The 16127-nt window shown below is 37.3% G+C and overlaps 1 protein-coding gene across 1 annotated transcript in view; it reads left to right on the forward strand.

Annotated features, from left to right (window-relative positions):
• CFAP47 (cilia and flagella associated protein 47) overlaps nt 1–16127 on the forward strand; it is a 429694-nt gene that overhangs the window by 83828 nt on the left and 329739 nt on the right. Inside the window, 2 exon segments of the mRNA XM_014549721.1 lie at nt 1049–1126; nt 9826–9970. Coding sequence (XP_014405207.1) covers nt 1049–1126; nt 9826–9970 — 223 coding nt within the window.

Here is a 16127-nt window from a genome sequence, read left to right on the forward strand (position 1 = left end):
CCCTGATTAGCCAATGGGAAGGGTAGCGGAGATACGGCTAATTACCATGTTTCTCTTTTATTAGATATGATGTTCTTTCGTTAATCTCTTCCTGTCCCCTTTGCCTTCCTCCCTGCTGAGATCTGTTTGTATTTTATGCATCCATGTCTCTGGTCCTATTTTGTTCATCAGTTCATTAGATTCCACATATAAGTGAAATCATGTGATATTTGTCTTTCTCTAACTGGCTTATTTAGTAAAGCTTACCTTTTTAAAAGTGCAATACAATGAAATTTGTTCATTCATTCAACACAGTCTCTGTTGTAGATGCTAGGGATGTAAAATCAAACAAGGAATTACACAACTAAATTCTTATTTCACTATCATAATTTTCCTGGAAAAAGTTGAGTGTTCAGATAGTCCTTGGATCAAGTTTCACTAACGTTGCTTTCAAGTTTTATGACCTCAAAAAAAGTTTTTTTTAAATACCCTGACAAAATATTTGGCCTTTCTAAGCCTTAGGTTTCCTCACTTGGAAATTAGGTTATTAATAGAAGTAACCTGACAGAATACTGAGGATTAAAAAGAAGGTAATGCATTTAGCTCCATACTTGGCCCATATACTCATCAATTTTTAGCTGCTCTCATTTATAGTTGTTGTGGATATTAGTATCTTCCTATGGAAAGAAGTATGTTTGCAGTCAGTTTCCTGTTTATTTTATTTTTAATAATTCATTGAAATTAGGTAAATACAAAAGGATCTCAGAGAGTTTGAGGCAATAATATAAATTCAAGTGAGTAGAATTCTGCAGTCAGGTTCACAATCTGTCAGCTGATTCCATTTGTGGTGGAGGTTTTAAGAGCTGAATACTCACTCCTCTTAGGAATATAAATTCTGCATAATAAGAAATGTGATGACAACTGCCAGAAGAAATCTTGTGACATTTATAAAATGTTATGATGATTTAAATTATAAAATGTTACATAAATGCCAGGTAACACTTCAGCAGTGTATGAGTATATTTTAATGTGGTTTCTACAGAGTTTTATATTTTTTTCTAAATATTAGGTTGCTATACGCCACGGAAGTGACATAGAACTTAGGATTGGTGGAACTGCTGACGTTGCTGATATTGAAATCATACCAGTAAGTGTGTATCCAGTTTATTAATTGTGGTGGTTCTATGTCCCTAGTTAGTCCCTTTATGTTTAAAAATGTTATTATGGAGAGCAGGGTAACGATTAAAAAACCAGCTCTGAGACTCCGCGGAGTTCTGGAAGGTGGAACCCTGCGAGTTCCCACAGCCTCCCAGGCTCTTGTTTACACACTTCCTCTTAAATCTGTGAGTTTGATTGTTGATCCCGGTGCATGTGATTGCCCAATTGGGGTCGCTAGCGGAGCTTGTAGGGGAAGATTGTTTTTGGGGAGCCTGGAAAACAGAGCTGAGAGTGGCGACTGGTGAAACAGATCTGGGCGGAGCTGGTTCAGGTACAATAGAGAACTCCTGGTCAGAGAGGACTTAAAGCCTTGGAGGTCAATCCAGACACACTGCCACCCAGAGGCAGAGCCACGAACTGACTCTTCTGTACATACAAATACAGCAGTAAGGGGAACCAATACGGCCTGCCTTAAAATCAGGACTGTGGCTTACAACACGGAGGAACAGTGTATCAGAGGGAAATTCAACATTCTCCTGAATTCCGGGCGTGCCAAAAAGAAGAGTAGAAGATCTGAAGCACCTGCATTACTGCACATTTTTATTTTATTTTTTTTTAATTAATTACTTTTTCACCTTTTAACTAAGAAAACATTGTTTTTCTTTTTTTTTTCCAGCTAGAAGAATCAGATGAAAAATTCAATACCATATGCAAGAAGCTAGAAGAATCAGATGAAAAATTCAATACCATATGCAAGAAGCTAGAAGAATCAGATGAAAAATTCAATACCATATGCAAGAAGCTAGAAGAATCAGATGAAAAATTCAATACCATATGCAAGAAGCTAGAAGAATCAGATGAAAAATTCAATACCATATGCAAGAAGCTAGAAGAATCAGATGAAAAATTCAATACCATATGCAAGAAGCTAGAAGAAACAGATGAAAAAATCAACAACTTAAGTAAGGCCCAAGAAGAAATGAAGAGTGATATAGCTGCCATAAAAAACTCCATTGAAAGTATCAACAGTAGACTAGGAGAAGCGGAGGACCGAATTAGTGAATTAGAAGACAAGGAAGCAAAACACACCCAAACTATACTGCAAATGGAGAAAAAAATTAAAAGACAGGAGGAGAGCCTAAGGGAGCTTTGGGACAACATGAAACGAAACAACATACGAATAATAGGGGTGCCAGAACAACAGAAAGATGAACATGGATTAGAAAACCTATTCGAAGAAATAATATCAGAAAACTTCCCTGAGGTGGGGAAGAAAAAAGTCACACAAGCCCAGAGAGTCCCAAACAAGGTGAATCCGAAAAGACCCACACCAAGACACATCATAATTACCATGGCAAATGTTCAGGACAAAGAGAGAATCTTACAGGCTGCAAGAGAGAGACGGAAAGTTACATACAAGGGATCTCCCATTAGATTATCAAATGATTTCTCAACAGAAACACATCAGGCCAGAAAAGAATGGACAGAAATCTACAAAGTGATGCAAAGCAAAGGACTGAATCCAAGAATACTCTATCCAGCAAGGCTTTCATTCAAAATTGAAGGGGAAATAAGAAGCTTCACAGACAAAAAAAGGCTAAGGGAGTTTATCACCACCAAGCCAGCCATGCAAGAAATGCTAAAGGGACTGGTGTAAAAAGAAGAAATAACAAGCTCAGAAAGAAAACAGCCACACACACAAAAAAAGAAATGGCTACAAACAAGTACCTTTCAATAATAACTTTAAATGTAAACGGACTAAATGCTCCAACCAAAAGACATCGAGTGGCTGAATGGATAAAAAAACATGACCCATACATCTGCTGTCTACAAGAGACCCACCTCATTAGAAGGGACTCACACAGACTGAAAGTGAAGGGATGGAAAAATATCTTTCACGCAAATGGAAAGGAAAAGAAAGCTGGGGTAGCAATACTTATATCGGACAAAATACATCTCAAAGTGAAGGCCATAACCAGAGATAAGGAAGGCCACTTCATAATACTAAAGGGATCAATACAACAAGAAGATATAACCCTGGTAAACATATATGCACCCAATGCAGGAGCACCCAAATTCATAAAAAAACTCCTGGAAGATATCAAAGGAGAGATCGACAACAATACAATCATAGTAGGGGACTTTAATACACCACTGACACCACTGGATAAGCCCGCTAGACAAACAATCAGCAAAGAAACAGCAATCCTAAATGACTCACTAGATCAGATGGACTTAATTGACATCTTCAGAACACTTCACCCCAAAGCCATGGAATATACATTCCTCTCAGGTGCTCATGGGACATATTCAAAAATAGACCACATATTGGGTCACAAGCAAAGTCTCCACAAATTCAAGAAGATTGAAATCATAAAAAGCTTCTTCTCAGACCACGATGGCATAATGTTAGAAATAAACTACAATAAAAACAACCCAAAATACTCAAACACTTGGAAGCTGAATAGCATGTTATTAAATATTGATTGGGTTACCAATGAGATCAAAGAAGAAATTAAAAACATCCTGGACACTAATGACAATGAAAACACAACAATCCAAAACCTATGGGACACAATGAAAGCAGTCCTGAGAGGGAAGTTTATAGCTCTTCAGGCCTATCTCAAAAAGCAAGAAAAAATGGTAGTAAATCATCTAACTCTTCAACTCAAAGAATTAGAAAGAGAGCAACAAGAAAACCCCAGAGTGAGCAGAAGGAAGGAGATAATAAAGATTAGAGCAGAAATAAATGACATAGAGACCAAAAAAACAATACAGAAAATCAATGAAACCAAGAGCTGGTTCTTTGAAAGGATAAACAAGATTGACAAACCTCTAGCCAGGCTCACCAAGAAGCAAAGAGAGAGGACCCAAATAAACCAAATCAGAAACGATAGAGGCGAAATAACAACAGACCCCACAGAAATACAAATGATTGTTAAACAATACTATGGACAGCTCTACTCCAACAAACTAGACAACCTGGAGGAAATGGACAAATTCCTAGGAAAGTACAACATTCCAAAACTCAATCAGGAAGAATCTAAAAATCTCAATAGGCCAATAACTATGGAAGAAATTGAAGCAGTCATCAAAAAGCTCCCAGCAAACAAAAGCCCAGGACCAGATGGCTTCTCAGGGGAGTTTTACCAAACTTTCAAGGAAGAACTAAAACCTATCCTCCTCAGACTACTACAAAAAATTCAGGAGGAAGGAACACTTCCAAGCTCATTCTATGAAGCCAGCATCACCCTAATACCAAAACCAGGTAAAGACAACACAATGAAAGAGAATTACAGGCCAATATCCCTCATGAACATAGATGCCAAAATCCTCAACAAAATCTTAGCAAATCGGATCCAACAGTACATCAGAAAGATCATACACCATGACCAAGTAGGATTTATCCCAGGGATGCAAGGATGGTACAACATCCGTAAATCAATAAACGTAATACATCACATAAACAAATTGAAAGAAAAAAACCACATGGTCATATCAATTGATGCAGAAAAAGCATTCGACAAAATCCAACACCCATTTTTGATAAAAACTCTCAGCAAGGTGGGAATAGAAGGATCATACCTCAACATAATAAAAGCCATATATGACAGGCCCACAGCCAACATCATACTCAATGGACAAAAACTAACACCATTTCCCCTAAGAACAGGAACAAGACAGGGATGCCCACTCTCGCCACTCCTCTTTAACATAGTCCTGGAAGTATTAGCCATTGCAATTAGACAAGAAGAAGAAATAAAAGGCATCCAAATTGGAAAAGAGGAAGTAAAACTGTCCTTATTTGCAGATGACATGATATTATACATACAAAACCCTAGAGACTCCATCAAAAAGCTACTAGACTTAATACATGAATTTGGCAATGTAGCAGGATACAAAATTAACCCCAAGAAATCTGAGGCATTTCTATACACCAATAGTGAACTTTCAGAAAGAGAGATTATAAAAACAATCCCATTTACCATCGCACCAAAAAAATTAAGCTACCTAGGAATAAACTTAACTAAAGAGGTAAAAGACCTCTACTCAGAAAACTACAGGACGTTGAAAAAAGAGATAGAGGAAGACATAAAGAGATGGAAGAACATACCATGTTCTTGGATTGGTAGAATCAACATCATTAAAATGTCCATACTACCCAAAGCAATCTATAAATTCAACGCACTTCCCATTAAAATACCAATGGCCTACTTCAAAGATCTAGAACGAACTCTCCAAAAATTCATCTGGAATAAAAAAAGACCCCGAATAGCTGCAGCGATCCTGAGAAAGAACAAAGTAGGTGGGATCTCAATGCCAGATATCAAGCTGTATTACAAAGCCACTGTTCTCAAAACTGCCTGGTACTGGCACAAGAACAGATATATAGATCAGTGGAATAGAATAGAGAGTCCAGAAATTAGCCCGAACCAATATGCTCAATTAATATTTGACAAAGGAGGCAAGAACATACAATGGAGCCAAGATAGTCTCTTCAATAAGTGGTGTTGGGAAAATTGGACAGATATATGCAAGAAAATGAAACTAGACCACCAACTTACACCATACACAAGAATAAACTCAAAATGGATAAAGGACTTAAATGTACGACAGGAAACCATAAAAATTCTAGAAGAATCCAAAGGCAACAAAATCTCAGACATATGCCGAAGCAATTTCTTCACTGATACAGCTCCTAGGGCAGTTGAAACTAAAGAGAAAATGAACAAATGGGACTACATCAAAATAAAAAGCTTCTGCACAGCAAAAGAAACCATCAACAAAACAACAAGAAAACCCACTGCGTGGGAAAACATATTTGCCAACGTCATATCTGATAAGGGCCTAATCTCCAAAATTTATAGGGAACTCATACAACTTAACAAAAAGAAGATAAACAATCCAATCAAAAAATGGGCAAAGGATCTAAATAGACACCTTTCAAAAGAGGACATTCAGAAAGCCAAGAGACATATGAAAACATGCTCAAAGTCACTAATCATCCGAGAGATGCAAATCAAAACAACAATGAGGTACCATCTCACACCTGTCAGAATGGCTATCATCAACAAATCAACAAACGACAAGTGCTGGAGAGGATGTGGAGAAAAAGGAACACTTGTGCACTGCTGGTGGGAATGCAGACTGGTGCAGCCACTATGGAAGACAGTATGGAGTTTCCTCAAAAAACAAAACATGGAACTCCCATTTGACCCTGTGATCCCACTTCTAGGAATATATCCCAAGAAACCAGAAACACCAATCAGAAAGGATCTATGCACCCCTATGTTCATAGCAGCACAATTCACCATAGCTAAGATTTGGAAACAGCCTAAGTGCCCATCAGTAGATGAATGGATTAGAAAACTGTGGTACATCTACACGATGGAATACTATGCTGCTGTAAAAAAGAAGGAACTCTTACCATTTGCAACAGCATGGATGGAACTGGAAAGCATTATGCTAAGTGAAATAAGCCAGTCAATGAAGGAAAAATACCACATGATCTCACTCATTCATGGATAATAAAGACCATTACAAACTTTAAAAAAAAAAATAAAAAAAAAAATAAAAATGTTATTATGTATTAATTTGACACAAATTATTATATGTAAATAAGTAATGAAGCAGAATAGTAAATAAAGGTATAAGAATTCACCACCAAACTTAAGTATCAGAGCACTACCAGTACCATTAAATCATCTGTAGGTTTCATCATGATTCTGCTCCTTTTAAGGGATAATTCCTTTCCTTAATTTTTTGGTTATTATCCCTTTACTTTTTCTAATTGGGTTACAATATGTGTATGAATTCCTTAACCATTCATTGTTTAGTTTACTCTGTTCATTTTTGAGCTTTATAAAAAACATGTACAGTCTTTGGTGTGTTGCTTTAAATTAAATATTGTGTTTCCAAATTTTATCGAAGTTGTGTATGTGGTTGTATTCTATTATCACAGCTATTTAATAGTCCATTGCATAGACATACTATAATTTGTATTCACATTCCATTGTTCATAAATTTAGGTGTTTCTGTTTTTTTTGTTATTACAAAGACTATACCTATGAACATTGATATACATACCTTCTGAGGCACTTATGCAAGAGTTTTCCTTTGGAGTGGAGTTGTTGAGACATTGAATATACGCATGTTTGACCTCACAAGATAATTTCCATATTTTCTCTTCAAGTTTCCATTGATCCACATTCCATTGCTCTATACATTGTATTATAAGACTTAATGTTTGCCAGTCTTTGGAATATAAAATGATATCTCACTGTGGTGTTGATTTGAATTTTTGCATTATAATTATACTTAATTTTTTTTTTGTTCTGTACCCTGATGAAATTTTGTTCTATAATTGATAGAGTGCACACACATGCTTTTTTTGGCCAGCCTCTCAGGAATTATATATGGCCTCATCTACCCAGAGAAACTTATCCTGATCTTTCAAAGCAGACCCATATGCCCCTCTATTGTGACATTTACAAGATGTTACAGACATCTTCAATTCTGGGAACATCTTCATTATAGTGATTGTCAATTGTTTTCAGGTTATCTGCACTTTTCTTTTTCTCTTTCAATAGTTCCCCAGTACCTAGCACCATTTTGGTGCTTAACTAAATTGAGCAGAAATTGATGAGGCTGCTGGTTGCCTTAGGTAGGCCTTACTACTAGTTTGTACTTTAATGGCATCAGCACAATTCTATGGTTTAATGTTCCAAACCTTATTTTATTCAGTATTGAAGGCATTATGGACAGATATTAAGCTAGCTTGTCCAAGACTATGGTTACTCCTGGATATTAAACCCTGTAGGATCAGAGTGCTTTTTCCATTGCTATGGTGTTCCTCCTTGAACAATTTTAGACAAGTATTGAGACTTTTACTACTTTATTTCCTCATGCCAAAGACATTTGTGGCAGGCTTTTCATGTTATGGCACAGCTAAGTAGTTTATAGAACTTTACATTAATAAATATTTATTAATATTTCCTAATTACGTTGGATTTTAAACATAGCTGCCTTAAAAAAATATTCTAGTACCACCTGGTACTATTAGCAGTACATTTAATAAGTGTGTGGCATTGACTCTGTATCTTAGTAACAATTAGGAAATTTTTCCCAAATGAGCAAATGGACAAGGCCAGAATGGGATAAGAGGAATGGTTTTTTGCATATATAAATTGTCAAACTTTCATTAACCATTTTGGATTTTATAAATTTCACCTGTGCAATTGGGTTGACATTTTAAGTGAAACAGATAGTGGCCAGTTGACCTTAATGAAGTATTTTCCTTAACATTAGAATATTGTTGCTTCTTTCTCTTTGAATAATACATGTAATTTTTTTTACTAAGGAACTGTAGGGTATATATCAGTGATGGCGAACCTTTTGAGCTCGGCGTGTCAGCATTTTGAAAAACCCTAACTTAACTCTGGTGCTGTGTCACATATAGAAATTTTTTGATATTTGCAACCATAGTAAAACAAAGACATATTTTTGATATTTATTTTATATATTTAAATGCCATTTAACAAAGAAAAATCAACCAAAAAAATGAGTTCACGTGTCACCTCTGACATGCGTGTCATAGGTTCGCCATCACTGGTATATATAGTAGCACCACCAGAAGGACAAATTCTATAGTTTCGTGGTGTAGGCACATCCTGACATATAAGCTCAAGTTAAGATACAATCAATAAACATTCCTTATATATTTAAGCTAAGTCTCACTTTGTATGGATGCAAAATGAATTATACTTAAGCACCACCAGGAGAAACAGATATGTAAACAAATAAAGGGACTTTGTGATGGTGTAATATAAGTAAATATAAGGAACAGAAATAGTCCTGAGCAGTGTCCTTAGTTTTGGTTTATCAAACTGGGGATTGAAGGATGCATGATATTTTATCAGGCAATAATAAGTTAGTGAAAGGTCTTCCTGACCAAGGGGCACCTTGCTAAAGATACAGAAGGTTGAAGCATCAGGTATTGGTTGGAAATGACAAGTCATACAGCTTACTGAAGTATGAGGTGGTAGGGTGAGAATGAAGCTAGGTGAGGCTGGAACATGAGCTAGGGGAAGGTCATGGTGACCTTTGTGAGCCTTGCTAATGAATTTGATATTCTCCTGTAGATGGAGGAGAATCATTAAATTTTAATACACGAAGCAGTGTGGTCAGATTTTCAGCGGCTTTAATTGTGACTTAGTTTTGTAGGGGAGAATTGGAGAAAGTGAGAATTTAGAAATGAAATGAAAAGTGATGAGTTACTAACTTTATTCAGTTACGAAAAGGATAAGAAGTGAGGAAGGAGGCAGAATTAATGGGAGTTGGTAACTGATTATATACAGGAGTTGGGGGAAGGAAGGAAAATATGACTAATTTTTATAGAGTACTCTAGTTAATGTCTTTGGTGAACGTAACAGTATATTTTTTGTTGAGGTAGCATTCACATAAAACATGTTAATCTCCTGTGTACAACATAATGATTCGATATTTGTATTTATTGAAAAAAACGATTGCCACAATAAGTCTAGTTAACGTCTGTCACCAAACATAGTTACAAATATTTTTCTTATGATGAGGACTTTTAAGGTCTATCTCTTACAGTTTAATTTTTAGTTTAATTATTCTCTTAAACTATTACACTACTTTCTAATTATTCCTTTTTAAAAATTTTAGGACACATTTATCTTCAGCGGCACCTTTCTTGGCGGTACCCAGATTATTCCATTTTTGGTAAAGAACAAAGGCATAACACGTGCCAGAGTGGAGTTTAATCTAGAAGGTCATTTATATTTTTCAATGGTTTTTAAACACAAAACAGGTATATATGTTATACTATGATATTATTGTAAAAATAAAACAGTTTTATGTTGCTCAAAGATATAATTTTGTAAGTCAGGGGCAATTATTCTTAACTGTTTTTAATGATTCAGTGAATGATTTTCTTATGCTCTATAATCATGGTTTTACTTCTAGAAACACATCAATATTAATATCATAACACTTTGGTAATGCATGACATATAGCTGCTTATTAATTGATTTCATATAGTAAGTTATATATAAGTATATACTATAAATAAAAATAAAATTATTAATTTCTAGTTTTAATTGCTCATGAATTTCAGATAAATGTCCTGGAGAGCTCTCTATGTTTATTCATATATTAGGTATTTTTATGTTAAATTAAGTTTTAAAATATGCACTTTTATAAGTGCATTTCATTTGTTTACTCCAGGGTTTGGCAAATTAAGGCCTGTAGGCCAAATTTGGCCTGATACCTGCTTTTATAAATAAAGTTTTATTAGAACACAGACACACTTATTTGTATATTGTTTATGGCTGCATGTCTGCTATAATTGCAGAGTTGAATGGTTGTTACAGAAACCACGTGGCTTGCAAAACCTAAAATACTTACTATCTGGGCACTTCTAAAAAAAGTTTGCTGAGCATTGGTTTAGTCATTCCTTCAAAAAATATTTGTTGAGTACCCATTATAGGCTAGATCAGTGGTTCTCAACCTTCTGGCCCTTTAAATACATTCCTCATGTTGTGACCCAACCATAAAATTATTTTCGTTGCTACTTTATAACTGTAATGTTGCTACTGTTATGAATCGTAATGTAAATATATGATATGCAAGATGGTCTTAGGCGACCCCTGTGAAAGGGTCGTTTGACTGCCAAAGGGGTCGCGACCCACAGGTTGAGAACCACTGGGCTAGATACTCCATTTTGAGTCTATAAAGGTATCTTACATTTTCTTGAGAAGTGAACAGTAAGTTTAATGGTAAGGGTATCAATACTAAACAGATGATCCACAAAAAGGGTTTAAATGACAAGGGTTAGTAAAGGAATTATCTATGGAGGTGGGAGCCAGGTGGAAAGAAACCAGCAAGGGATGGAAGCTGCTACTACCTCTGGGCCCGAAGGAGCAAGAGAGGGCAAGATATTAGTGGAGCCCTGTGAGTTTTGAAACTATGAAGGATGGGCCAACTTGAATAGTTACAGCTCTAAAAGAACGAAGCCATTGCCAGAACTAGCCAAAGCAGGGAAGACACAAGGGCATATATACCTTTTACCTTCTCATATCCTGCTGGAGTCTCCCTGTGGTTGAACCAAAGCAGAGGCAGAAGAGCAATGGGGCCTAGCTGAATCAGCCTGTAGAGGTCAGGACAGAGCAGAGAAAGATGGCTATTGGACTAAGTAATAAATAGAGACCACCTATATCACTAGGTGAGGAGAATAAAGAATCAGATTATTGCCATATAACATGGCAGATGCTATAGGACAAGTCAGTGCATAATGCTAAGGGAGCATATTCTAGGGAAAACTAGACAAAAAGCAATAAAGAAAGATGTTTTGCAGAATTTGATGTGTAAATTGAGTCTTGGAGGAGACACGCAAGAAAAGGGAATCTATGAAAGAATGCAAGTAAAAGCCTAGAAATGAGTCAGTGTGGAAGTAGTTCAGGATATCTAAAGCATAGAGGAACAGGACCAGAGGGGCAAGTGAGACCCAGGTTGCTGAGGGTCTTTTCTGGACTGTTAGCCTAGATCAGTGGTCGGCAAACTGCGGCTCGCGAGCCACATGCGGCTGTTTGGCCCCTTGAGTGTGGCTCTTCCACAAAATACCACGTGAGGGCACGCACGCACGCACAGTGCGATTGAAACTTCGTGGCCCATGCGCAAAAGTCGGTATTTTGTGGAAGAGCCACACTCAAGGGGCCAAACAGCCGCATGTGGCTCGCGAGCCGCAGTTTGCCGACCACTGATCTAGGCTAACAGTCCAGAAAAGACCCTCAGCAACCTAATTTCTAGTTTTAATTGCTCATGAATTTCAGATAAATGTCCTGGAGAGCTCTCTATGTTTATTCATATATTAGGTATTTTTATGTTAAATTAAGTTTTAAAATATGCACTTTTATAAGTGCATTTCATTTGTTTACTCCAGGGTTTGGCAAATTAAGGCCTGTAGGCCAAATTTGGCCTGATACCTGCTTTTATAAATAAAGTTTTATTAGAACACAGACACACTTATTTGTATATTGTTTATGGCTGCATGTCTGCTATAATTGCAGAGTTGAATGGTTGTTACAGAAACCACGTGGCTTGCAAAACCTAAAATACTTACTATCTGGGCACTTCTAAAAAAAGTTTGCTGAGCATTGGTTTAGTCATTCCTTCAAAAAATATTTGTTGAGTACCCATTATAGGCTAGATCAGTGGTTCTCAACCTTCTGGCCCTTTAAATACATTCCTCATGTTGTGACCCAACCATAAAATTATTTTCGTTGCTACTTTATAACTGTAATGTTGCTACTGTTATGAATCGTAATGTAAATATATGATATGCAAGATGGTCTTAGGCGACCCCTGTGAAAGGGTCGTTTGACTGCCAAAGGGGTCGCGACCCACAGGTTGAGAACCACTGGGCTAGATACTCCATTTTGAGTCTATAAAGGTATCTTACATTTTCTTGAGAAGTGAACAGTAAGTTTAATGGTAAGGGTATCAATACTAAACAGATGATCCACAAAAAGGGTTTAAATGACAAGGGTTAGTAAAGGAATTATCTATGGAGGTGGGAGCCAGGTGGAAAGAAACCAGCAAGGGATGGAAGCTGCTACTACCTCTGGGCCCGAAGGAGCAAGAGAGGGCAAGATATTAGTGGAGCCCTGTGAGTTTTGAAACTATGAAGGATGGGCCAACTTGAATAGTTACAGCTCTAAAAGAACGAAGCCATTGCCAGAACTAGCCAAAGCAGGGAAGACACAAGGGCATATATACCTTTTACCTTCTCATATCCTGCTGGAGTCTCCCTGTGGTTGAACCAAAGCAGAGGCAGAAGAGCAATGGGGCCTAGCTGAATCAGCCTGTAGAGGTCAGGACAGAGCAGAGAAAGATGGCTATTGGACTAAGTAATAAATAGAGACCACCTATATCACTAGGTGAGGAGAATAAAGAATCAGATTATTGCCATATAACATGGCAGATGCTATAGGACAAGTCAGTGCATAATGCTAAGGGAGCATATTCTAGGGAAAACTAGACAAAAAGCAATAAAGAAAGATGTTTTGCAGAATTTGATGTGTAAATTGAGTCTTGGAGGAGACACGCAAGAAAAGGGAATCTATGAAAGAATGCAAGTAAAAGCCTAGAAATGAGTCAGTGTGGAAGTAGTTCAGGATATCTAAAGCATAGAGGAACAGGACCAGAGGGGCAAGTGAGACCCAGGTTGCTGAGGGTCTTTTCTGGACTGTTAGCCTAGATCAGTGGTCGGCAAACTGCGGCTCGCGAGCCACATGCGGCTGTTTGGCCCCTTGAGTGTGGCTCTTCCACAAAATACCACGTGAGGGCACGCACGCACGCACAGTGCGATTGAAACTTCGTGGCCCATGCGCAAAAGTCGGTATTTTGTGGAAGAGCCACACTCAAGGGGCCAAACAGCCGCATGTGGCTCGCGAGCCGCTTAGGCAACACCATTAAAGGATTTATATCTAGGCAATGGTATAATTAGGCTCACGCTTTACTAATTTTCCTTTTGGAGGAAAGTTGAGATTGGTCTGGGGTAAAGAGTAGATGTGGGAAGGGCAAGACTAGAGACAGGGTGATCCATTAGGTATGGTTGTACAGGTGTGATGTGCTGAGATCCTGTACTCAGGTCATGATGCTGGGGATGGGAAGGAGAGGAGTACAAAGGTTCTGAGGATTTAGAAAGTCTCTGACTTGGTTACTAAGTGAACATGGGTATTAGGGAAGAGGAGGAAGTCTTGAATCACTCCCAGTTTTTGACACTAAGGGGTGGGTGACAATTAATAGTTGATGCAATTTAGGAGGAGCAGGTTTAGGTGAGCATACTGTGTTTGAGGAGGCTGTGGAATAGCCCAGGAATAACAATAAACAGTTGGAAATCAATATGAAATCTATATTAATTTTTCAAAAAAAATCTGGACGTTGAAACTCTCATGGTTTTAACACTTCACTCTAACTGACCAGCCCATATACTTTCATGCACCTAGTTCAATGGATCACAGCCTCTTCTTGCTTATTCTGCAGAGCTACTCTGCAAAGTGCCTTTCCTCAATTCTGCCTTAGTCCTAGCTCAAACCTCCCCTCTAGGTCACTGCATCTTTTCAAATGCTTTCTCTGCCTGCAAGCCTTTCTCTTCATACTTATACCAGAGAGTGGTCTCCTTAAAGCAGAGATGTTATCAGACCTCTGCTTAAAAAGCTTTGCTGGTTCCCTATTACCAGTGTTTCTCAGCAGCGTGCTGCTGACACAGTCTAGGAAGTATGTAAATGGATCTTAATTAACAACTTGCAGTATAGTTTATACTTAAAATACCCTGAAAATGTATCTTATTTTTATAAATATTTGAACACATAAATGCCCTTCATTGGCAAATTAGACTTGTTTTTTTTCACATGATGGCTTCAGGATTATTTGATAGAGTGACTTACAGGAGAGGAAAGTTTGAGATCCATTTGTGTTGGCTGTGATTCCACTTTGTCTTCCCAGCCACCACTTCCATTATAGGCGCCATCGGTTCTCTGTGCCGCTGCCAGATTCTGTTTTGCGTTTCCTCCCAGTGGCACTGGGCTTCCCTTCTAGGATGCTTCCTTTTTTTTTTGGTCCCTGCTGCTTGAGATCCTGTCTTCTTTTATAAATGAGCTTCAACCTCCTGAGTCCTGTTGGTCATTAGTCCCATTCCCCTCCCCCATCCAATTGTTTGAAATTACTTTTTAAATCTTTTCTCCCTTAGGACGTTGTATAAGTTTTATTGTGACACTAACCAAAAAGGGCTGTGTACCTGTTTGTCTCTTCTGGTACACTGTGAGCTCCATGGGATTAAAGACTATATATAGTTTTTGTTTTCTATTAGAACAGTCCAGTATAGTGCTGTGTATATTATAGGCACTCAAGAAATATTTATTGAAGCTAACTTGGATTATTGCATTTCACAAACTATATTTTATATATACTCCAAATATATTTATGAATATTGATTTATTTATCCATTTTTGTTATGTCTTCTATTTTCAAAACATACATGCATTCAAGGTGGATATTCTTTGCTGTGCAATATGTGCATCTTTCCCTATATCACCAACAATGTTTATATTAATGTAAACTTAATGGGTGTGGAGTTTTTTTTGTTCATTTGTTTAATGGTTTTTACATTGTAGTAAGTGAAATTGAGTAGGATGAAAGAGGGTGGAATGAGATATCGAAGTTCATTTCCAGACAGGGATAAATGAACTTATTATTTTTCCTTGGCATAATCTGAAAACTTTATGGAGAAAAAAGAATTTTTAAAATCATTTAGATGAGGACAGAGTTCTGTCCTAACATTTGATCTTTCAGAAAATTGTTTCAGAGGTTAATTTAAATAGTTATAATTTTTGAACCTGAAGTTTGCATTACTATTGGTCAATTGTTTCTGTATCTTTTGTATCTGGAGTGATTCCATTTTGTCAAGTTTTCTTTTGTAAAATTGTGTTTCTCTTCTTTGTGCACTCTTTAAGACATCAGGAGTGGTCTGCATCTTCCCTGCTCCATCTTCACTGGAAAGCGTGTCTCCCAAACTTCTCAGATCTAAGATTCAGTCAGTTATGTGACCTTGACCTTTACTAGTATTTCTTTCCACATTCATCTTATAGGACTATGATATGCTTCTTGAATGTTGGAGATTTTTTGAAAAATGGAATTACTGTCTGTTTTGCTAATTGAATATATATTTGCTCCATGTTTGGATATCAGTTTTGCTGATTAGAACTTTGGTATTTAGAGCGATTATTTAATCCAGCAAACTTACACAGCACAGCACAAATATTTTAGGAATTGCTTTTAGGTTGTTAAGAACACATTGATGATGTTTCTTAGTGTTTCATTTAACAACTAGAGGCCTGGTGCATGAATTCATGCACAGGTGGGGTCCGGCCAGTCCGCCCTGATGGGGGCCATCAGGGCCGGGCCGG

The sequence above is a fragment of the Myotis brandtii genome, unplaced genomic scaffold, assembly GCF_000412655.1.
Source record: "Myotis brandtii unplaced genomic scaffold, ASM41265v1 scaffold568, whole genome shotgun sequence".
NCBI lineage: Eukaryota > Metazoa > Chordata > Mammalia > Chiroptera > Vespertilionidae > Myotis > Myotis brandtii.